We start from the raw sequence: 26,090 nt of genomic DNA, 5'->3' as shown, positions 1-26,090 counted from the left end.
GGAACCGCCAACAATGTACTTAAACACAGATTAAAAAATAAAAAAAGAACAGGGGCATAGTATGTCAGTGGTTAAAGCTTTGTGTTAGTAATCGGTCGGGGGTTCAAGCCACAGTATCGCCAAGCTGTGATGCCTTTAACAATATGTGCTCTATTGGTGCTGTATCTTGGGTGACCCTGAGTTTTATAAGGAGCTTATTACAGTTTTTCTCAGCATTTCTCAAATCATCATAAATATTTGCAAACCAGTAAGCGCATTCTCAAAACAATTTGTACAATCAGTAAAACACATTGGATTTCTTACAAAATTCTTAGTTCATCTCTCAAAAGTAAGTGTTTGTGTCAATGAACATCTCATTCCCATCAGAATGACACGTTCTTTTGTTATTGTTGACAACCAAAATTGTTAAAATGTTTAGTCATGCTGTCAGTATGATGCTGCACAGTTTCAGTATTTGTTGATATAAACTAGTGTTTGGATTAAAATGATTGAAAATACACAAGGCCGAATTTCTTTTGTATGACATCTATGATTTTCAGCAGCACAAATGTATTTATTTAATTTAATTCAAATTCAAATTTCAAACATGTTTTTATATGACTGTCCAACATTTAAACATACGAAAAAAAAGGATAAATAAAAAGTAGATAAATATAAAAGTATAAAGTATAGAAAATATGCCCTGGCCCTGGTCCCGCACCACGTGCTGAAGATGTCCTGTTAGGAAGCTTGTTGCGGATGGTACGTTCAGCTGACCGCACCACCCTCTGGAGGGCTCGCCTGTCCTGCATGGTGCTGTTCCCAAACCAGGAAGTGATGCTACCTGTCAGAACGCTCTCAATGGTGCAAATGTAAAAAGTCCTTAGAGGGTAGTTTAAAGTCCCTTAAGCATCTCAGATGGTACAGACGCTGCCGGGCCTTCTTCACCAGGGTGTTGATGTGACAGGACCAAGACAGGTCCTGTGTGATGTAAACACCTAGGTAACGGGAACTGTCCACTCTCTCCACTGGGGTCCCATTGATGTTCAGCTGAACATCTCATTCCATTTAGAATGAAAAGTCCCTTTGTCATTGTTCACAAACAAAATCATCAAAATGTTTAGTCATGCTGTCAGTATGATGGTGCACAGTTTCAGGATGTCTTGATACAAACTATGGTTTGGATCACAGTGATTGAAACTACATTGATGTTCAGCGGTATGACCGCTCCTGCTTCGTGCTGAAGTCCACTATCAGCTCCTTGGTCTTGCTGACGTTCAGGAGAAGGTTGTTCTTCTGGCACCATCTCTCCAGATTTTTTATCCCCTGTAGGTAGGCAGTCTCGTCGTTGTTGGAGATCAGGTCCACCACAACAGTGTCTTCAGCAAACTTGATGATGGCGGTGGAGTTGGAAGTGGCCACACAGTCATGTGTGAACAGTGAGTACAGCAGGGGGAACATTACTGGAAACATTAATGTTTATTAATTTAACCCACCTGAAATGTTGAAATATGTGACGAAATTATGATTTACTTCATCATTATTTTATTTTTTTTGTGTATACACATGCAAAGTGAAACATTACTGCTAATGCTGTATAGCAGTATATCTGTGTAGCAGTAAAAAAATCTATAGGCGCATTAATATTTATCTTTCAATTATAACATTTCAATTGCATTTCTTTCTCAAAATGTGTTTGTAATGTAGCAGGGCTGAAAATGACTCCATTAGAGGAATGTCTCCTTAGCTGGTACTGCTGCTTCAAGCTGCTCTTCCATGTCTTTTATCTTCAGGGCTTTACACTAAACCAAGGAGTACAGTACTTAGTACATTACAGAGACAGAGAGATAAACAGGGAATGAGAAGGAAAGATGGCGAGAGAGATTAATGGAGACAGAGAGCAGAAGAATTCAAAGGGTCTAGTGAAAGGAGATGGAAAAACAAACAATAGGAATAAGTGCATAGATGGATGGATAATGACAGAGATAGAGAGAGAGAAAGAGGGAGAGAGCATGGAAAGAGGGAATGAGAACAAGAGGATTAGCAGCAGATCTTCAGTATTCACCAATCAGCCACCAGCCAGCCATGCAAATCACGCCCTCCATTCCTCGCGGCAGGCGTTTGGCAGCACTCCGGTGGCACGACACCGCATACAGCCGCGTTTGGCTCACTCTCGCGGCGCACACTAGCATCCACACACTTGGCGGCATGCTTGGACCGAGGCCACAGCTCATTCACACACGTCTCTGTCCTCCTCAAGCCTCGACAGAAATAATCCTGCCAATTAGACACCAAACACAAGGTCTCCTAAAGGGAGATCTTTACACACACACACACAAGGCTGCATTACGTAACACTTCCAGTCACAGCATGTACTTTTAAGTAGGACCTGAGTCTAAACCGTAGAACTCCATGTTAGAGACCTAAATAGCCGATGACGTCATTCTATCCACTATAAGGCGAGGACAATTGTCCCCCTCCCCCACCCTCATGCTCGCTTTGAGCACTACAAAATGCTCGTTTGTCTCTGCGCACAATGTAAATGCTCCCAACAATAAAAAAGCAAAGGAACACACATTTAGTGTAAAATGTTTATTTTATTTCAACATCTGAAGATTGGAAACACTAAGTCTGATTACTCTTGATTTCTGCTGCATTACGCAAATTGCAGGATCAAAACGTGGCAAAATATATGATATTAAATTCCCCTGAATAGTCTTAACCTTCAAAACATCTCAGCATCAGTTTATTGCGTGTCAATGAATGCAAAATGCTGAAACCTGATGTCATCATCTGTCATCTAAAATTTCAGTTTTTGTAAATGTAACTTGAATTGATGAATTGTGCAGATGAATCTTGAATTTTACTAATGAGGGCGAGTGAACGGCATCAGATCAACGAATGATCAACTAGTTCTCTAAAACAGGTCAATTGTAAATCTCATGAATCTTCATTTGGCAACAAAGAAATACAAATTCTGAAAATGAATGAACAACGAAAAAATTAACGAACACTATTACAACGCAGTAAAAGTGTGAATCCTGTCTGGTCTCTTGCAATCATTATATATCAAAATATGCATCAAATAAATACGTTTGTGCTGTTAAAATTCATAAATGTCTTAAAGAAGATATTTAAATTTTATGCATTTTTAATCACTGAAATTTATATCAAGAAATACTGAAACTGTGCAGCGGCATACCGACAACACGACTAAACATTTTGACGATCTTGTTTGTGAAAAATGACAAAAGGACTTGACATTCTGAATAAAATGATATGTTTATTGACACAAATACTTTTTACGGATGATTTGAGAAATGCTTTAAAGCAGCTGAAAAAAATGTATTAGATATGAATTTGAAGATTCTCCAATCTGCACCAATACACCATTGGTGCATCTACAACTGATCTATAGCTGTAATATTTAAAATGACATAGCATTCTTCCATCCTGAGATTTTACTCAGGTTTATTTCTGTTTAACATCCATACTCATGTGTAGCCTGTTGTCCTAATCACTAATTTCTCCTACCCACTTTTTCATGATGTTACACTGACACGTGATTGTGAGTTCAAACCCTTGATTAGTTCCCACGCCGCATCGAAAAGACTGATTCATTGTCATTGTGCATGATTTAGCCACAGTTTTCTGTGTTTCTTGATCTTGTTTATGAATATGAATAATTATCGCTTGTGTGTGTTAACCCCCTGCCTGGGCTTATGACTATGAATGTTGGATTTTCATAAAAATCACCAAACTTATCCTGTGGCCTGCTTCCATTGCATGCATGCTACAAAAATAGAATAGCAGTTTTTTTAATAATAATAATAACAATAATAATTATAAAAGTACAATAATGTGATGCTGTTTTTGTGGCCTTATGGCGAAAGTAAGATCCAAATACAAATTTATATTTACATTTTTTTTATTTCGTACCATAAAGAAAGCAGTCAGAGATGCAGGGGTGAACATTCACAAAGTAAAAGGAACATTTACTTAAGTAGTTTTTTTTCATGTATCTGTACTTTAATGAAGTTTTTCCCTTTCTAGATAAATCGTAAAATTCGTGAGTTGTTTCTTTTTTATTTATGATAAAAACTGGTGAAGCCACTAATTAGAGTTGAGCTCTGTTTTGAACTTGTTTTAATTGGCGCTTGGTGTATCTACTTATCACCAACATACAATTCAGCATCAGTTCAACAGCAAGCAGAACTTTTTGAAAGGAATAAATGATGGAAGAAACTCCTGACTCGAACTCACCACGTTTTTTTTTTTTATGAAGTTGAAAAGATAAGGTTTTTGGGCACATCATAATTTTAATAGATATCAATAATTGCTCATTAATATCATTCTAGGGTGAGGAGTAGAAAGAAAATTGTGTCTTGCCTACAGTCAAGCATGGTGGTGGTAGCATCATGGTCTGGGGCTGCATGAGTGCTGCTGGCACTGGGGAGCTGCAGTTCATTGAGGGAAAAAAAGACCTGAACCCTATTGAGCACTTGTGGGGAATCCACAAGCAGAAGGTGGAGAAGCATCATGTGTCTAACATCCAGCAGCTCTTTGATGTCATTATAGAGGAGTGGAAAAGGATCCAAGCAACAACCTGTGCAGCTCTGGTGAATTCCATGCCCAGGAGATTTAAGGAAGTGCTAGATAACGATTGTGCTCTTACAAAATATTGACACTTTGGACTGTTTTGACATGTTCACTTAGGGTGTACTCACTTTTGTTGTCAGCTATTTTGACAATAATGTCTGTATGTTGAGTTATTTTCAGAGGACAGTAAATCTGTACTGCTATATCAATCTATACAAGCTGCACATTGACTACTCTAAAATATATTCAAATTTAATTTCTATAGTATTGTTTTTTGAGAAGATATACTAAAATGATTGCTGAAATGTGAGGGGTGCACTCATTCATGAGATACTGTATATAAACAGTTGTAATTTTTGACCACATATGACTGGAAAAGTCAGGCACCCCAATAATTTTGTCCATAAAAAGTATATAATCTAGTGTGAGCAGAACCTTTAGGCTTTTCTTTGTTGTTTTAATTTGGTAGGTTTTTAGGGAGTAACAAGCTTTAAACAGGGAATTCTTTAAATTCTCAGAACAGGGAAACATCCAAATTATTCTCCTTGCTGATCTCACATATGCAACAAATGTAGTCATAATTGTAAAAGGAATTGTTTAATATATGTTCAGCATTCAATAATATCATCATAAAGCTTACAGCCATTATTTTTGCCATCGGGTGCAAATGCAAATTATATCAAATCTTGAAATCTTGAAGGCACACAATTATGTCAGTACTCAGCATATGGGGGAAAAAAAGAAGTTGGCAACAGACTGTTCCACTTACTGTTTACACCTACCCTATACTGTTGCCGCTAAGTTGGCAGCATACCATTTCCTAAAATGTCTTTGTACGCTGTATCTTAAAAATTGGTACCAACTGGTACCAAAAGGCCCAAACATTTTCCAGTATTACAGTGACCATCTATACAAAGTGATCCCTATAAAGATATGATCTGCCAAAGATGGAGTTTAGGAACTTAAATGGTCTCCACTGTCCCCTGACCTCAACCCCACCTAATGCCTTCAGGATCAACTGAAATGGCGACTGTGACCCCAAAATTCATGAATGGTCAGAAATTTCCACAGCCACCCCCAGAACATCTGATGGAAGGCCTTTTAAAAAGTGTGAAGGCTGTTTCTAAGGAAACTCACTTTGTGATGTTCAATAAGCACAAATGGGATGCTCAGGGACCCACATCCTTTTGTCTATATGGTGTAGATGGTTATGGTTATGGCTCTACATGCTGCTGCGATATCAAATCAAATGATCTCCCTGTAGAAACTGTGCCAATATTGACATTTACATACTGTAATAACACTACACTCAGTATTTTAGTGTCACAAGTGCTAAAATTTTGATCTGAATATACTTGTTTTAATACAATTGCATAGATTTAAACCAGCATCAATGGGAGTTAATCCATTATGTATAAGGTTTGGAATGTTGTGTGGTGTGGAAGCTTCAAAATAGCCAAGCATTCTAAACAAAGCTTTGGACACTTATATTTCCTGATTACATACACCACAAGAACTCTATAAAACAAAGACCCAAGTCCAGACCCCAGTAAACATATTATAAATGATTTCATTATTTTCATACTTCATTTCCATTCTGGACTAAAACTGTTATTTAGTTTTCTTTCAATGACAAATTGAAAGCTATTATTATGGGGCAATGCTGCAGTCTTTGATTAAGAACATCTACCCGTTGCTTATGAAGCGAATTCAATGGTACACGGGAGTGAAAAAATAACCCACAACGACTCAAGATAAAACTCTTTATTGAGGACATGTCAGGAGAAGTAGGCAGCGCAGTGGAGCAGAGTGATAATTAGTCTAAAGGTGTTGTTTGTTTTGCAGCATATGCTAGAAATAGAAAAAGAAGTGGTACTTCAGACGGAAGGATTCGGAGCAAACAAAATAGCTGCAATTATATCTACATTTCAACACTAAGACAAAAAAAGGTAGCTAATGTTTGCTAATGCATGTTTTTAAATATAACGTATTTTTTAACTTGCCTTGTCAAGAATTGAGTTAACAAGACCTGCGTATTGTTGCATGCTTAAACAGGTTTACTGTTTGGGCTACATGGATTTGGTTACGGTTATTCAAAAGCCTTCCACTATGCAGAGGATGAATTCATTTGAATAAAGTTGAGCTGGATTAAACCCTGGAAATGTACACTAATGATAGAGGCAAGTAGCTCATTTCAAAACAAATTAAACAACCTAGTGGTGGCTGTTCCTCAAAAATCACTTCCATGTTTAAGATGTCATTAAAACAGAAAGGCTCGCTTTCAACACAAGAAGAAAGAAACATGAAGCTGTTAATGGTATGCAGTGCAGATTAAGAGAGTATTTATGATTTATTACAGTTTTTCTCTGTTGCTCTGCAGCGTTTCTTAGATCAGAAATCACACTCAAAACTACTTTTTTCAACCTCCACATCATGTAGTCACTCGTGCAAATCATAAAAGCAATTTCTCGTTACTTTGATCAAATTGTAAATGCTTTTGTACATTCATTTAATCGATTGTGAACAATTGTCTACTGTTTCCTACATTATCAATTGTTTATGTCATGTTGATCAAAATATATTATACTAGTTTCACCTGAATAGTTTTAACTTCTAAAACACCTCAGCATCAGTTCACTGCATAAGTCAATCAATACAAAACGATTAAATAAGTGGTCATCATCTGTCATCTAAAATTTCTACTGAATTTCTTTGACCTTGACTTAAGTTTTTCTCAATTGCTTTGAAACGTTTCTTAGAACAGAAATGAATTGTGCAGACGAATCTTGAATGTCACTAATGAAGGAGAGTGTATGGCATTAGATCAACCAATAATCAACTAGTTCTAAAAAAAACAGGTCAAAGGTAAATCTTTAATTGGAGAGTGTATACAGACAGAGCAAAACAAAGAATTATATTTTCTGAAAATGGATGAACAACTAAGAAACAAATGAACAAATGAATGTATAGTACAGTAAAAGTGTAAATCCTGTCTGGTCTCTTGCAATCAATATAAATCAAATATGCAATCAAATAAATACATTTGTGCTCCTGAAATTCATAGATGCCGTACAAAAGGAAGTCAAATGTTGTGCATTTTCAATCACTGTGATCCAAACCATAGTTTATATCAAGAAATCTTGAAACTGTGCACCATCATACTGACAGCATGACTAAACATTTTGATGATTTTGTTTGTGAACAATGACAAAGGGACTTTTCATTCTGATGGGAATGAGATGTTCATTGACACAAATACTTACTTTTGAGAGATGAACTAAGGATTTTGAGAAAAGTACAATCTTTTGCAAGAAATCCAATGTTCTGTGCTGTTTGTTCACATTGTTTTGAGAAATGCAATTACCGTAATTTCCGGACTATTAAGCGCACCCAAATATAAGCCGCACCCACTGAATTTTACAAAGATTTTAATTTTGAACATAAATAAGCCGCACCTGTCTATAAGCTGTCTACACTGAAACTAAGAAACTTTCCACAGGCTTTAACGAAAGACAGTGTCTGTTACACGGCTTGTATCTAAACAGTAGCCTACCAAGAAAGTAACTGTTCACTGTCTTCCTCCTTCCTTTCACAACTATTTCTCTTTTGGGAGTTTATCTTTTGGCATCGTCGTGCGTTTAAAAATCACCATCGGTGAATCTTTTCTCCCGATGCCGTGCAGCTCAGAACACAGGTGAAGTGTGTTTTTTCATGCCCGGTTGTTTTCAGCGTGACGAATGATTCACATTTCCTGTTGACAGTCCGAGTAAACGGCAGGTCAAACGTCAGAGGAACATCATCCATATTTATGATGTGCTGCGGTCCAATTCAGTGCGATTTAATATAAAGAGTTTCGTTAGTTCACCTGAACCCGTACGGCAATTTCATTGGTCTAATTTTATGGGGCTCAGTTTTTTGGCTTGAAGTTTGTGAAACCCAGGAAAAATCCATATATTAGCCGCTTAGTTGTTTAAGCCGCGGGGTTCCAAGCGTGAGAAAAAAGTAGCGGCTTATACTCCAGAAAATACGGTACTGGTTTGCAAATATTAAGGATGATTCGAGAAATGCTCCAAAGCAACTGAGAAAAACTGTAATTAGTGAGAATATATAAAAAGAGCAAAACACAGATTTACAATTTTTTAAAATTGAGGGAACAACAAGGAAACAAACATGGTCAAAAGCCAAGAATAAGAATAAGAATGCATGCTGGAGGCAAAATCCGAAAAAGAGGAAGAAGAGGGCAGAAACATTAACGCCACTATTGTGGACCATGCTGTCAATCATAGCCACACAATGGCTGAGGCGGGTCGGAGGGTACAGACAAATATTGGGAGATCAACTGGTCATCAATAATTCAAACATTTGGCAGAGAGAACAGGTATGTAATCCACCAGTGTGGTCTGTGCTGGTATCGTGTATATACATTCTGTAACACATCTAAGTATATATGTATTGCATTAGTGTATATATAGTACATCATGTGTGACCTATGTACACCTATGTATGACCTATGAAATAAAACATGCAATATGTGTTACCGTATATTTGAAATTGAATGAAATCAAATGAATGTGCATAACTATTAGGGTATCTTCTTGGTTGTAGCCTTTAATGGAAATAGAGTCAAGTGAACCACTTAAAACCTCATATTCCTGGATGAGACTGGCTTCAGTCCGAACAAAAGCAGAAGACGTGGTCGAAATGTCATCGGCCACAGAGCTACTGTTGATTTGAGTTTTATTCAGCACGGAGGTGAAAGGTCTATGATTGCCAGCCACATACTCAGATGACCATGCTGGCTGCCATGGATGCAGCATGTGAGGACATCACAGCGAAAGCCTGCAGAGGCTGGATTAGACATTCCAGAAGATTCTTTCCATGCTGTATTGCAAGGGATGAAGGTTTTGATGTGGATGAAAATCTGTGGCCTGACAGACTGGGATGTCAGGGAGTATAGAAAAATTGCACTGTACAGTGTGGCATGCACGGTTCTGCCTAAGAGGTGTTTCATATGTTTACCTTTGGAATGTAATATTTTTCCCCATTATGCATTTTTGTGCCTTTGTGTCTTTTTCTTTTTTTTATCACAATGACATTATATTGTCCTGTTCAGTCTCTTACAATCAACATTCCACATACAGTAATGTGTAAATTTGTGCTGTTGAAATTCATAGATTCCACACAGATGAAATTCAGCTTTGTGCATTTTCAATCCAAAACATAGTTTTTACATCAGGAAACACTAAACCAGGCACTGTCTTACTGACAACATGACTAAACATGTTGATGATTTTGTTTGTGAACAATGACAAAGGGACTTTTTATTCTGATGGGAATGAGATGTGCATTGACACAAATATTTCTTTTTGAGAGATGAACTAAGGATTTTTAGAAAAGTACAGGCTTTTGCAAAAAATCCAATTTGTTATGCTGCTTATACAAATTGGTTTGCTCTTTTCAGGTCATTGACCAGCTCCTCCCGTGTAGTTCTGGGCTGATTTCTCACCTTCCTTAAGATCATTGAGACCCCACGAGGTGAGATCTTGCATGGAGCCCCAGTCCGAGGGAGATTGACAGTCATGTTTAGCTTCTTCCATTTTCTAATGTCTACGATGACCATTTCAGACCCCTCCATGATTTCTAAGTGGGAGAACTTGCAAAATAGCAGGGTGTTCAAATACTTATTTTCCTCACTGTATAGTATATAGTACAGTCTATAGTGTATATATATATATATTATGTGTCTACTAGTATATAGATATACAGATTTACATGGCAGAGGTAGAGCTGTATCTTTTGACTCAGTTCAATTCATTTTTATTTGTATATCAATTTTAACAATGGACATTGCCTCAAAGCAGCTTTACAGAGATAAAACGGTAATAAAAGAATGTAAAAGTTTGTTTCTTATAATTGTAAGTTTGTCATTAATGTGCAAGCCAGTGACACTTGTGTCAAAGAAAAACTTCCTGAGATGGTGTGAGGAAGTAACCTCGAGAGGAACGAGACTTAAAAGGCAAACACATTCTCATCTGAGTTGCACCAATTGTTCATTCAATGTCCATGTCCATCTTCCTTGAGACAGAACAGAGAAAGAACGTCTGGTTTTATTTATTCCTTTTTTCTTTGTTTGTGAAAGGGCCATGCATTAGAAGTCAAAAAGCACTTTAGTAAATTTATGATTTGCTGTCTGTCTGAATCAAAGAAATAAAAGCGGACTGTCTGCAGCATAGTGAATTGCATAGCATCATATTTTTTCCATTGCATCATATTGCATTGAATCACATTGTGTTGATTAAAATCGTAATCGTATCTGGCTGCATTGTAATAGGCGTAAATCGCATCACACTGCAATGGTAGATGTTTCATATATGTCTTTATTATTTCTTAGCGTTAGCTATGCATCAAAATGTGAATTTTTCAGCCTCAGATATGGAGATGCACATTCCTACTTATAACTGTCAACCTGACAATTCATTCTGGACAGAGCTCTTAACAATATTCAACACTCAAAACTTTGAAAATGTTTTAATATGTTTTTAAATGTTTATAATATGACTAAAATAAGATCTAGATATTGCACAATCATGCAGAAGAGCACACACTGCCCTGTTTAGCTTTATTTCAGAATTATTATTGTTCCTTATGTTCAAAAATCTTAAGTCTAAAAATGCAACTATTCCTATTTCAAACGTGGTTGCAAAAGAGAGTAAAAAGGCGATTACGGTGTGGATTGCATACATACAAAATACATATCCACCCCAATGACCTAGGTTTAACCATGCAAATACTGTGAAATTAAAGAAAAAAGAAAGAGAAGTAGATCTCCCTTTCTTCAGTTGCTTAAGGATTATCCTGCTTTACTATTGCACACTACATAGGTTTTAATGTTGTTGTTTTTTTCCATTCATTCCAACTAATCTTTCAAAACTGTCATGAAACAGACAGATGGACGCATGTGCAAGGCAAACAGTCAGCTGATCCACAAACAGACATAAACTAGACAAGAGTTTCTCAGCAAACACTAAAACAGGATAAGGTTGAAACACTAAATCAAGACAGGTAGAGAAGAAAGGTTTGGAAGCCATACTGACACAATGCTGGACACTCTGCAAAGAAACACTTCGTTAGGCATAGTTGAATACATAAACAGTGCATACATGTTCCTACACCTAGAATTTATTTAATTTATTAAGCTTGTGTAGATGTTTATGCACACTCCTAACCATGCTATGCTATGCTGTGCTAGTGATAGGAAAGTGTAATCACATGCATACTGATTATATGAGTTCCGGCCCTACTTCCTGTCTATCAAATCGGTGTAATTAGCTGAAATTTCTGACTTTCTTTTCTGACCCAGAACAAAAATTGCCTCAGACAATTCATTGCTTTTGCATGCAATCACGTCATACATGCATTTATATTACTCATTCCTTAGTGCACTGCAGTTTCAAATATGAGAGATTTCACACCATTGCATCCTTTCTGAATGCAAAAGAGACACAAGTAGTCAAGCTGATTACTATATATGGCAGATTGTAAATGAGTGTGTCTGTGCAGATGCAGAATGTGTAGGATAAATCAATGTTATTTGCATACAGCTGTGTGTGTGTATGGGTGTGTGTGTGTGTGTGTGTGTGTGTGTGTGTGTGTGCGCGCACGAGCCCGATGAATGCAAAGTGTCTAGTGCAATTCTGGCAATTTTTGCACACGTGGTAATAAATGAGATTCAGATCAGTTGCAATGGTAAAAAGAGTAAAAGCACTGCTGCTGTGGTATTAATTTGCTTGAGTATAAGTTGAAGATAACCTCAAGAACACTAATCAAGTAAGACAAAATAAGATATCTGGTTAAATGTAACAAAATAAAATCTGACAAAGGCATTTTTAAGCAATCGTGTTGACTAAACAAGTGCTGAAGTGAACACTGCCTCGATTATCAACATATAAAGCAAGGTAGTGTACGTTTGCTAGCTAATTATTCAAATGCTGCTTAGGGTTGAAGTAGTAGAAGGTTTACCTACAGTAGCTACCTCAGTAACATTCATACATGTTTCAAGCTAGCAAAGTCCAAAATGTCCTCAAGGTTAATTCAAAGCTTTTACACTGTACAACATAAAATGATCTAGCTAGCTAGTCTATCTCACTTAGCTAGCTAATCCTAGCTATTAAAGGGGGACGTGATTACCCAGTGGTTTGGGCTACTGATCGGAATGTTCATTTATTAATCTGCCAATTTTGGACCCCTGAGCAAGGCTTTTAACCCACAATAGATTAATTATACAAATGTGATAATTGTAAGTGGATCTGGATAAGAGCATTTTTCTGCTGGTTGGATGTTGAGCTCAGATCGTTATCACACTGTTTCCTTTTAAAACATATAAAATAAAGATTAATTTGGCCAGGCAAGACATTGATGCTAAACATTTGGTGCCTGAAGTGTAACATTTTGGCAGGAAACGTCTTTATTCTAAATGCCTGAAAATCAATTATTTAAATCTCACACTGAAATTTGGAGGATTGAGCATATGCTTAAATGTAAAGCAAATTTTGAACTTTGCTTCTAAAAAACAAAAGAAAAGGCCTTTAAATGGATTTCATCAACACATTGACGGACATGACTGGATGCTTTTAGCTGAATATAATTTCAAAATAAGACTAATTATAAAATGGCATTGGCTGTATATACATATGTATTCATCCATCACTTTTTCTACTTTTAATCTACATGCACGGTGTAAGGAGCAGAATGGTATTTAGCATATTTTCAAGCCTCACTCTGAAATCAATTCTTGGCTAACTTCCACTGGCATGGAACTGTTTTTTAATGAAACCTTATACACCTTAAATAAAACATGGAAGTAAAATATAATATAACATTTACCGTAACATTTAACAGCAACATTAGGCAAAACTAACAATGTATTATTTAGTATATAAAATAGGATGGAATTCTGTATAGAATAAGTAATTGGTAGTGGATTTATACATGCAGAAAGCCTTTATTTAATATGCATGGTCTTTCCTATAACTAAAACACTACACTAAATTTTGGAAACATTTCAGTGCTCCATAGTAAAATCTTTCCATAAAAATGCAAGTGTAAAAAAAAGATACTTGTAGCCTGCATTTATTAAATGATACTGGCAATGACTGAATATTGTAAATATGTTCCATATGTTTTTTCTTTATAAAATGCATATCCATATGTTCTACGTTATATAAATTGTACTGTATATTTAATTCATTTAAAACATCTGGGATGCAAAGAAAGAATGACAGTCAAGCCCAAAAGTTTGCATCCTCTTTCAAAATGAAAAAAACAAAAACCAACAACAACAACAATTAGCTAAATACAATATATATATATGTCATATATATTTTTTCTTTATGATCTTTCCCTGCATTTTGCTTTTTTTTATTTTCATAGGGACTTTGTTCTCGTTTTCTGGAGGTCACGCACGCTTACTTGGGTATGAGTCAGAAAATTAATTGTACTTTGCACACAGATGGTACTTGTACCCTGGAGGATTTTGATGATTACAAGTGCGATTATATTATCCATTTAGTTCTTTTTCCTGCTTTGTCTCTGGTCAATTTGTTCTGCTGCCAAGAACTCTAATTAAAATAGTTTTAGTTAAATAATCATATATAAAAAAGACAGTCTAAAAATCTAAATACATATGCAAAAGTTCCATTGTCAAAGTTATCAATTCAGCAGGCCTACAGGCCTTTAAGAAAATACAGGTCACATGTGAATGTAATAGTAATGTATTTATGTGTGACATTTTTTGGTGATCTCTTCCCCTATACCTGTGCGACGGATGGCATAATCTGGGCAAGTATTACACTTTGTGAAATATTTCTACATTTTGTCTCCCGAAAAAATGGAACGAATGGCAACATGCTGTGCTAGTGATAGGAGAGTGTAATCACAAGCACACTGATTATATGAGTTCCGGCCCTACTTCTTGTCTATCAAATCGGTGGAATTAGCTGAAATTTCTGACTGTTTCTTTTCTGACCCAGAACAAAAATTGCTTGGGACAATTCCTTGCTTTTGCATGCAATCATGTCATACATGCATTTATATTACTCATTCATTAGTGCACTGCAGTTTCAAATATGAGAGATTTCACACCATTGCATCCTTTCTGAATGCAAAAGAGACTCAAGTAGTCAAGCTGATTACTATATATGGCAGATTGTAAATGAGTGTGTCTGTGCAGATGCAGAATGTGTCTGTGCAGATGCAGAATGTGTAGTAACATTCATACATGTTATAAGCTAGCAAAGTCCAAAATGTCCTCAAGGTTAATTCAAAGCTTTTACACTGTACAAAATAAAATGATCTAGCTGTATATATATATATACAGGAGTGCAGAATTATTAGGCAAGTTGTATTTTGAGGATTAATTTTATTTGAGGATTTAATTTGAACAACAACCATGTTCTCAATGAACACAAAAAACTCATTAATATCAAAGCTGAATATTTTTGGAAGTAGTTTTTAGTTTTAGCTATTTTAGGGGGATATCTGTGTGTGCAGGTGACTATTACTGTGCATAATTATTAGGCAACTTAACAAAAAACAAATTCATACCCATTTCAATTATTTATTTTTACCAGTGAAACCAATAGAACATCTCAACATTCACAAATATACATTTCTGACATTCAAAACCAAACAAAAACAAATCAGTGACCAATATAGCCACCTTTCTTTGCAAGGACACTCAAAAGCCTGCCATCCATGGATTCTGTCAGTGTTTTGATCTGTTCACCATCAACATTGCGTGCAGCAGCAACCACAGCCTCCCAGACACTGTTCAGAGAGGTGTACTGTTTTCCTCCTTGTAAATCGCACATTTGATGATGGACCACAGGTTCTCAATGGGGTTCAGATCAGGTGAACAAGGAGGCCATATCATTAGATTTTCTTCTTTTATACCCTTTCTTGCCAGCCACGCTGTGGAGTACTTGGACGTGTGTGATGGAGCATTGTCCTGCATGAAAATCATGTTTTTCTTGAAGGATGCAGACTTCTTCCTGTACCACTGCTTGAAGAAGGTGTCTTCCAGAAACTGGCAGTAGGACTGGGAGTTCAGCTTGACTCCATCCTCAACCCGAAAAGGCCCCACAAGCTCATCTTTGATGATACCAGCCCAAACCAGTACTCCACCTCCACCTTGCTGGCGCCTGAGTCGGACTGGAGCTCTCTGCCCTTTACCAATCCAGCCACGGGCCCATCCATCTGGCCCATCAAGACTCACTCTCATTTCATCAGTCCATAAAACCTTAGAAAAATCAGTCTTGAGATATTTCTTGGCCCAGTCTTGACGCTTTCAGCTTGTGTGTCTTGTTCAGTGGTGGTCGACTTTCTGCCTTTCTTACCTTGGCCATGTCTCTGAGTATTGCACACCTTGTGCTTTTGGGCACCCAGTGATGTTGCAGCTCTGAAATATGGCCAAACTGGTGGCAAGTGGCATCTTGGCAGCTGCACGCTTGACTTTTCTCAGTTCACGGGCAGTTATTTTGCGCCTTGGTTTTTCCACACGCTTCTTGCGACCCTGTCGACTATTTTGAATGAAACGCTTGATTGTTCGATGATCACGCTCAGAAGCTTGGCTATTTTAAGACTGCTGCATCCTCTGCAATATATCTCACTATTTTTGACTTTTCTGAGCCTGTCAAGTCCTTCTTTTGACCCATTTTGCCAAAGGAAAGGAAGTTGCCTAATAATTATGCACACCTGATATAGGGTGTTGATGTCATTAGACCACACCCTTCTCATTACAGAGATGCACATCACCTAATATGCTTAATTGGTAGTAGGCTTTCCAGCCTATACAGCTTGGAGTAAGACAACATGCATAACGAGGATGATGTGGTCAAAATACTCATTTGCCTAATAATTCTGCACTCCTGTATATATATATATATATATATATATATATATATATATATATATATATATATATATAGAGAGAGAGAGAGAGAGAGAGAGAGAGAGAGAGAGAGAGAGAGATAGATAGATAGTTTTACTATCTTAATAATTCATTTTGTGTCACTTTTTATTTAGTTTTATTTTTCATAAAACATAAACACCATGTCTGCTGAAATGTTCGGTCTTTATTTTGCTAAAACCGAATGCCAGCCTTTATCCACAGCGAGTCAGCACAATCTGCATTCCCTGCACCGTGGTGTTTAAAAAAAATTAATCATCACCATATGTCCAATCATTTTTAATGTCGTTTATAATGTTAGACCATGTCGAAGAAGAACAAAACAGCTAAATTACCTCTGACTTGATCTCATACACACACAGATACACACATACACACACACACACACACACACACACACACACACACACACACACACACACACAAACTATACCAAATTCATAATTCCAGCCCACAGTCTATCCACTATGCAGAGGACTTCTGTTTTTGTTTATTTCATCACTTCATGTGAGCAGTGACAGGTGGCTTTCCTTCTGCCTGACATACAGTATAACACACTGCTCTCATTAAAGACACACCCAGCACACACATGAGTAATAATCTAACTGGGACAAAATATGCCCTCTTATAACGATATTTTTATATTATAAGAACTCAATAGGTTAATGGAGCCTTATAGTGGCATTAGCCATAGCATTAAAACCACTGCAGGGTGAAATGAACTGCATTGATTATCTCATTACATTGGTGGCTTGTCCAGGGGTGGGATATACAGTACTAGGCTGCAAGCAAAAGGTTCTTGAAGTTGATGTGTTGGAAACAGGAAAAATAGGCAAGGCTAAGTGTCTAAGTGACAGACTCTGGGTCAGAGCATCTCTAAAACAAAACAAAAAATTTATTTGTGAAGACTTTACTTATTTTAACTTCACTACATTTGAAAGTCATATATTTTACTTTTTACTCAACTACATTTTGCAAAATCAGTCGTTCCTTTTTTATTTATGAGTGAATAAAAACTTAACTGGTCACACACACACACACACACACACACAGCAAGCCACCAATCAGAGTTGAGCATGCGCTCTGTTTTAAACTTGTTTTGATTGCCGCTTAGTGTATCTACTTACCAACATACAGTTCAGCATCAGTTCAACAGCAAGCAGAACATTTTGAGAGGAAAAAATTATGGAAGAAACTTTTGACTTTAACTTGCCACAACATAATAAATCGGTGTTTTACTAATTAATATAATTTTATTAATAGATTGGAGTGTAACAGAGTCTTTTCACATAAACTAAGTTGATTAAGCAAAAGTCTTGTGACAAAAATGATTATAGGAAAATTATGGCCATAATAAATCAGAGTACATTGGATACTTAAGTACATTTAAAGGCTAATACTTTTGTACTTTTACTCACATGATAGTTTAAAGAGTGCACCTTTTATGTCACTGAAGTAATATTTTATCTAGTGTATCTCTACTTTAACTCAAGTACATGTGTACTTCGTCCACCACTGTACTTACTAAAAGTACAAGGAAGTATGACTGGTAAACTGGTAAAAGGTTAATGGCCACCCATGGCTTATTGATGCATGTGAGGAGTGAAGGCTAGAAACTTATGATAGAAAAGTGTCATATACACATTGCATTACAGTTTGCTGAATCTGGGGCTGCAATAGCAAATACATTGGCTTTTTTTCCTTTTTTTTTGCACAATGATTTCAATAAGAGAGATGCCAGGAGCTTGCCAGCTTTTAATAAGATCTTTTAGAACAACTAATAAAGACAGATGGATTCTCCACCTAATTACTGAGTTGATTAGTATTGGATATGGACATTTGTCATGAGAACTAGATGTCTTTCATTTGGACTCTATATGATGTCAAGTCAAGTCAGGTTTATTTCTATAGCGCTTTTCACAACGGACATTGTCTCAAAGCAGCTTTACAGAAGAGTTAAGGTGAGCGATGTGTATTTATCCCTGATTAGCAAGCCGTGGCGACTGTGGCAAGGAAAAACTCCCTTAGATGTTATGAGGAAGAAACCTTGAGAGGAACCAGATTCAAAATGGGAACCTATCCTCATTTGGGTGATATTAAGAGTGTGGTTATAGCCTTTGAAACAATACAAAACACTCAAGAGTGAGAACTAACATAACCACCAGAATGTAAGATTATGAGTAATGTGCTTTCTACAGTCTTATGATAGATCATCATAGATCCAACACCAGCTTCTCCATGCCAGAGCTTTTAAACACTCAAAGAGGTCCAATGTCTAAACTCTACATGAGGTGGAATCCAACTGGCGCTGGTTCGTCTCTAGGTGGTCCAGGATGTTTGCTGGCTCGGAGTTCATGTCAGCTTGTGTTTTAACTGCTTGTATCTATCAAGAAATAGTTTTCTCATTGTATATTCCTGGACACATCACTACCTAAATCTAAATCTGTAATCTATTTTATGTTTGCGCCATCTGCTGTTTTTTTTCTCATTCACATTCAGGAGGAAAAACAAAGCGGTTTGTCCCTGTGTTCTCGCCGTAGTAATAGATTTTCAAGATGGCGACATCTATGCTGGTGAGTTAAACCTTGATTCAGACTTGTTTCCCTAGGTTACATGTTCTGTTAGTGTATTTTTGTTTACTTATTAGAGTTTGCACATTACTGGCAATCTAAGCCAACAATTTTCTTGAGTAACTGATTAACAATTAATTAAATATAACATCGCCTGTCCAGGAGTTGATAAAAAATAAAAATAAATACATACATATACATGTACATTATAGTTTGAGAGAAACACACATCATTTCTTTTCCTGAGTGTTGCATGGGAATAAAATATGTATTTTCCGAGCCTTCAGTTCTTTCTTCTTTTCCCCTTCATTAGTTCCAGATGAGGAGGTATTGTCCACTGGTGCCATGTCTCACTGTGGCTAGAAGACACTATGCTTCCAAGCCACCATCTGTGTTCAACAAGTTCCTCCTGCAGTTTAACCAGCGCTTTCTTGAGGTGGAATATCTCATCAGACTGGGCAACTGGTTCAAAACTCGGGACGTGAGGCGTAAAAATGTGTAAGTGAAACTTATTATGTACGAACAAAACAGTCAATATTTTGTGTTTATTATCTTTTACTGCCTTAATCATCCTGGGCATGGAATTCAGCAGAAATGCACAGATTGTTGCTGGGATCCTCTTTCACGCCTCCATAATGACTGAGCATGTTAGACACACGCCGCTTCTCCACCTTACGCCCCACATGGTCAGGTGCTCATGCAGCCCCAGACCATGATGCTACCACCACCATGCTTGACTGTAGGCAAGACAGTTTTCTTGGTTCTCCTCAACACGGTCTCACCACACATGCTGGACACCATCTGAGCCAAACAAGTTTATCTTAGTCTCATCAGACCACAGGACATGATTCCAGTAATTCATGCTATTGGACAGATTGTCTTAAGCAAACTGTTTGCAGGCTTCCTTGTGAGCCAGCTTTAGAAGAGGCTTCCACAAACCAACTTATTGCAGTGTGCGTATGGTCTGAGCACTGACAAGTAGACCTTCCCCCTCTGCAAACTCTGAAGCAATGCTGGCATCACGTCTGTTCTTTTAAGCAGCTTCTGCACCTGGCGCACACCACAGGGACTCAACTTCTTTGCTTGTAGTAGCAGTACTTATAGATATAAAGCAGGGAATATAATTGTGGTGGACTACTGAATTCAGGACTACAGTTTGCTTCTGATCACCATCACTGCACCCTTCAACATCGTTTATCTGCAATAAATGGACATTCGGTGCAACCCAGATGAGGATGGGTTCCCTCTTGAGTCTGGTTCCTCTCAAGGTTTCTTCCTTATGCCATCTTGGGAAGTTTTTCCTTGCCACAGTCGCCACTGGCACGCTCATCAGGGACAAACTTACACTTATAAAGTTTATATTTATTTTTATTACCACATTATCTGTATAAAGCTGCTTTGAGAAAATGTTCATTGTTAAAAACGCTATACAAATCAAAATGAATTTAATTGGTGAGTTGTTAATGAGGCTGATTGCCTGGGGAAAGAAACTGTTCCTGTGTCTAGCACTTTTGGAGTTCTGTTGCAAATGCCATAAGGGAGGAGCTGAAAGAGGTTGTGTCCAGGGTGTGAAGGGTCAGTATTCATTTTTCCTGCCAAGTTTCTGGTTCTTGTAAGGTACAAGTCTGGGAGAGTGGGCAGGGGAGCACCAGTGATTTTTTTTCTGCAGTTTTAACTGTGTGCTGCAGTCTGTTCCTGTCCTGTTTTGTTGCTGCTCCAAACCAGATGGTGATGGATGTGCACAGGACAGATACAATGACTGCAGTGTAGAACTGCATCAACAGCCCATGTGGCAGACCAGACTTCCTTAATTGGCATAGAAAGTACATCCTCTGCTGGGCCTTTTTGAGAGTTAATGTTCAAGTCAAGTCAAGTCAAGTCAAGACTGGACTCCCATTTCAGGTCTTGGGAAATGGTAGTGCCCAGAAACCTGAAGGTCTCCACAGATGACACACGGCTTTTGAAAATTGTGAGGGGGAGTAGGGTTAAGGGGTGGTTCCTGAATGCAGATACACAAATTTGTATGGTCCTGTCAAGCAGACAAAAATATAATGAACAGGACATGTGGCTTTGCATTGTTACATGACGTACAGCTGTTATCACTTAGGGTGTACTTACTTTTGTTGCCAGCTATTTAGACAATAATGGCTGTATTTTGAGTTATTTTTAGTGGACAGTAAATCTGTACTGCTGTACAAGCTGCACATTGACTACTCTGAAATATAACCAAGTTTCATTTCTATAGTATTTTCTCTTGAGAAGATACACTAAAATTGTTGCTGAAATGTGAGGGGTGTACTAATGTGTGTGTGTGTGTGCATTCAAATGAATTACAAAAAAAGTCTTTCATTGTGAGCCAGAGTTAGTAGTGTTTTTAAATATATTATTACAACTGATGGTATCTCCTATGCAGGTTTTATGTTTACGCCCAGAAGAAATACGGTGTCAATGTCGCAGCAGCGTACTGCATACTGAAACTAGGAGGAGGCTTCAGGTACAAAGCTCGTCTTAACGAAAATGCCAGAAATATATTCAATTAAAATATATATACTTATATATATGTATATAATTAATAATATATACATTCACTATCTATTTATATGTATGCAGTATTTAAGCAAAGCACAGCAGTCGCATTAGTGAGTGTTGTAACACTAAATGCGTGACTGTCTGCTTGATTTTGTTTTCAGGTTTGCTGGACAGACCCAGTGGTTTCGTTCCGACACGAAGGGGAAGTTCAGTTTTGACTTTGTAAACACGCCAGACTGCACTATAGAGGAGATTGACTTGAGCAGTACTCTGATAAACCATGATGGACTACACAACCTTAGTAATGCTCTCTCACCAACACACACACACACACACACACACACACACACACACACACACACACACACACACACACTGCATAGTATTGTACAAACCTCGAAACACTTTGAGAGTATAGTATGAGAACAGAATTAGTCACTGTAACACAAAAGGCAAAATTCAAACTATAATTTACATCAAAGTCAAGTGTCTGTATAGAGGCTCTAAAAAACAACTGTATTACTATAAATATATTTAATATTTATTTACTCCATAGCATTTCTGATTTGCCTTGGAGTTTGTTTGTTGGATAATTATGTCTCATCTCGTCTAATTCGGATCTGCACTAATGGAATGCTGCATGAGCTTATTTTTGATGTTCTGACAATCCTGCTCAGTCAGTTCAAATAGTGCAGCAAATGTACGTTTTTCGTTTAACCAAGGCCGACCCTCCTCCTTCCTGTGTTGAGTGAATGTTGAAGCTTCCTGTGTCAGCAAGCTAAATTTGCTGCAAGTTTCAACACTCCTGTGAAACACTGCTCTGCAGAGTTTTTTAATTTTTTTATTTTGAAGTACCTTTCCTGCCTTTTTGTACAAATGTCTCATCACTGCTTACATTATAATATCGTGGTATATTATTTAGTGCAACAGGAGGTAGTTACAGTGATACACCATAACAACAGGAGATGCATACCGGTGTTGGGAATAAGAGAAGCTTTGACCTGCAGTGACCTGCTGATTTACAAGGACTTTATGGCATAATGCTCGCATACTCAGGCTCAAGATTAATTATAATCAAATGACAAATATGCCATATTTAACTCTTATTTGTTTAGGCGTTGCTGCGGTGAGCGTTCTGCGTAGTGATATTGATGTAATATGTATCGAAGGGGGTTTATTCAGTTCTGTGTAAAGAACAATAATTAAAGTTCCACATTAATTACTATGTATTATGAATGCAAATAGATTGAAAAAATTCAATGATTTTTAGGTAAACAAGTTTCTTTAAATTATCCAATCTATGGACAAAAATATTGGGACTCCAGCCATATGTGGTTCCCACAGAGTTGGAGGCACACAATTATAGTATAAGATGTCTTTGAACGTGGTGGTAAAAAATATAGTATATATATATGGTACATATATATGACAATGCCCATATTCGCCAAGTCAGCTAAGCACATGCATACATATATATAATGTGTGTGTATATATGTAATGTGTGTGTGTGTGTGTATATATGTATTTGTATATGTATACACACACACTATATTGCCAAAAGTATTGGGTCACCTGGTCATTAGTTTGGTATGTGATTTTTGAGCATTGCATTCCACATTTAGTCCCAATATGAGGGTGCAGTCAGTGTTCCAAATCATCCCAAAGGTATTCAGTAGGGATGAGATCAGAGCTCTATAGCAGACCATTTTAGATCTACCTCTCCAAAGCATGTAAACCAGATCTTCAAGGAGCTCACTTTGTGCATAGGGGCATTGCCGTGGTGGAACAGGTTTGGGTTTCCAAGTTCAAGTGAATGCAAAATTTTTATTAAAGCACATCTAAAGACGTCCAGTAGAATCGAGTGCCTCCAGCTTTGTGGTAACAGTTTGGAGATGAAACACGTATAGCAGGAAAGGTCAGGTGACCCAATACTGATGGATGGATGGATGGATAGATAGATAGATTTCTTATCTTGATAATTCAATGTGTTACTTTTTATTTACTTTTATTTTTTATAAAACATAAACACCATGTCTGCTGAAATGTTGGGTCTTTATTTAGCTGAAACCGAATGCCAACCTTTAAGCATTTCTCTCCACAGCGAGTCAGCACAATCTGCGTTCCCTGCACCTACAGGGCTGTCCGGAGGTTGACGACTGGTTCCTCTCCCGATTGCATGTTTTCGGCGAGTCGCTTCAGGAATTAAACTTATCCCACTGCCCTCGTATCACTGTCGGGGGTTTAGCGGCACTGCAACACCTCAGGTAAATCAAAGTATCTTTGCAAAACTAAAAATGTTGTTGGATAGAATTTAACACTTTAAGAGCTATGAAGTAGAGTTTAATGTTAGCTACCAAATCTATAGAAATCTATAGTACAATAAAAACAATCCAATTTATTGTATAAAAGATTTCAATCCCAATATAATTCAGTGAGCTCTAATAAGAGACATGAAGCGGGTCCTTTTTTTTTTCCAAAATTAGATTTTTCTGCTTTTCTTCCCTCTTCTCATATATAGTATGCCATCTTTGTACTAGATGCTCTACACAGTTGGGCTTATTTAAATATTTTGTTAAAGAAACCCTTTACTTGAAAATAAAAAAGCCACATCAAATCATGTTGGAAGTTTTTTACAGGAAGTATGTTGGACAACAAAGCAAACATGGAAAAGTGATGTAGCCAAAATTGAAGCCACATTTCATGGAAAACTTGTTCATGAGATCACCATTAAGCATGGTTGTGGTGCCATCATGCTATGCGATGATTTATTATTAGCAGGGTCTGGGAAACTGGTCAGAGTTGAGGACAAGATAGATGGAGCTAAATACAGGGCAGACCTCTGAGAATTGAATTGCTGGGTGACAAAAGTCTAATCTTTCTGAGCTTTTGAGCAAGTGTATATAGGAGAATGGGTCCAGATAAGGATCCAGATTTGCAAAGCTGAGAGACATGTCCCAGAAGATGTGAGCTACAATTGCAGTCAAATGGTGACTCTTAACAACTACAGGCCCAGGGTGGTGCAATTTATTTATTTTTTTCTTTTCATTATAGAGGTTTAATCAACCCTCAATTTTAATTAACTTTTGTGTTACAATAAATTCACAATAAAATTAGGAGACTGATGATCCACTGTGGTGACCCCTAATGAAAGGGGCTGATAGAAGAAGACTAGTACATATTTCTCAATTTGTATTATTTAATTTTTTTTTTGCTTTAATGCTGCTGTTTTCTGTCATGAGAGATACCAGTTTTTATCGTATTGATGAATTTGCCCAAGACAATTTTAAGAATATTAAAATACAGATCTCCATCTGTGTATTTTTCTCCTTTCAGGAAGCTGCAGAAATTGGATATATCCTCACTCCCACGACTGCAGAATCCCGGCCTAGTGCACATCCTTGTTGAGGAGATGCTGCCTCACTGCACAGTCACCGGGGCTGAATATGATCAGGGACTCCAAATCCAAACTGACAATTAGAAGCTCACGGAGACAGACTCACTAAGACATGCTCAAATGTAACAGGACTGTGGATGTGGACTCGCTTGTTGCTCCTGTTGATGTTTAGCCATCTAATTTCACAACGCTTGATTATACATTTCTGTAATTCAAGTGAGCAAGAGAGATTTATGCGAAAACTGTGTAGTATTGATATATGTGTATATTTATGTAATATTTGGCTTTAGTTAACAAACCTAGGACAGAAGTGTAATATTGGATTGAAGAGCCTAATGTCCCCTTTCTGCTGATGTCAAGCTTTCTGCTTGTCGATACTTGTTGGTATCTGTTGGACACCAATTGAGGCCATTCGAATGTAGTTAAACATCCAGTTTCCAATACAGTTGTACAATGTTTAGATGATAATGATTTATTGATGTGCACAAACACTACGTAATGGTTTAAATTGTTAAAATAGCTGAGGGTTTGTAGTGGTACTTGTAATGGAAAACATTAATTTCTGGGGTTTTTTCCCCTCAGCAGGGAGGTTATAAGTAATAAGGCAGTTGGAAAATAATTTACCAGACAGCGAAGGTGGTTTACCATCGATCATTCGATGTGCATTTTGTAAATGAAAATGTTGTGTTAGACCGCAAAGAAGTGTCAGTTGATGCAGTAAATTTGCTTGTTACTTTTCTTTAACACGTGTTTGGGAGATAAATCTATTAAGAGAGTGTGGTAAATCCCATAAGCCTTATTACAGAGGTGTGGGAATGTAGAGGGAGTTCAGGAATCCATAGTCGAAGATAAAACGACTCCTAAAAAAGGTAATTGTATTTAGACAAGTCTCTTGGTTTCATATTTTATGATGCCTAAATTTTAGAGCCTTGTCCACAGCTACATTATTTTCAATGAAATGTTCCCCACTATTAAAACTATGGTGGCGTTATGCTGTATTATAAAATAAAACCTCAAGGGGAAATTTCGGGTGTTCTATTTATTTTGTATTGATT

At 37.2% G+C, this 26,090-nt stretch overlaps 1 protein-coding gene across 1 annotated transcript; it reads left to right on the top strand.

Moving 5' to 3' along the window:
- Positions 1–19,023: 19,023 nt before the first annotated feature.
- On the top strand, positions 19,024–26,059 carry dmac2 (distal membrane arm assembly component 2). Its single transcript, XM_046876460.1, has 6 exons — positions 19,024–19,116; positions 19,426–19,610; positions 21,526–21,606; positions 21,803–21,942; positions 23,743–23,905; positions 24,975–26,059. The coding sequence occupies exons 1-6, from the start codon at positions 19,099–19,101 to the stop codon at positions 25,117–25,119; spliced, it is 732 nt and encodes a 243-aa protein (XP_046732416.1). The 5' UTR covers positions 19,024–19,098; the 3' UTR covers positions 25,120–26,059.
- The last annotated feature ends 31 nt before the right edge of the window (positions 26,060–26,090 follow it).

The sequence above is a fragment of the Silurus meridionalis genome, chromosome 20 (genome assembly GCF_014805685.1).
Source record: "Silurus meridionalis isolate SWU-2019-XX chromosome 20, ASM1480568v1, whole genome shotgun sequence".
Classification (NCBI taxonomy): domain Eukaryota; kingdom Metazoa; phylum Chordata; class Actinopteri; order Siluriformes; family Siluridae; genus Silurus; species Silurus meridionalis.
This window is presented reverse-complemented; position numbering and strand designations above follow the sequence as displayed.

Excerpts from the sequence above, each read along its gene's own strand:
- dmac2 (XM_046876460.1), top strand. Across the intron at positions 19,611-21,525 it reads GACGTGAGGCGTAAAAATGT|GTTTTATGTTTACGCCCAGA; the intron begins GTAAGTGAAACT and ends TCTCCTATGCAG. Across the intron at positions 23,906-24,974 it reads GCGGCACTGCAACACCTCAG|GAAGCTGCAGAAATTGGATA; the intron begins GTAAATCAAAGT and ends TTCTCCTTTCAG.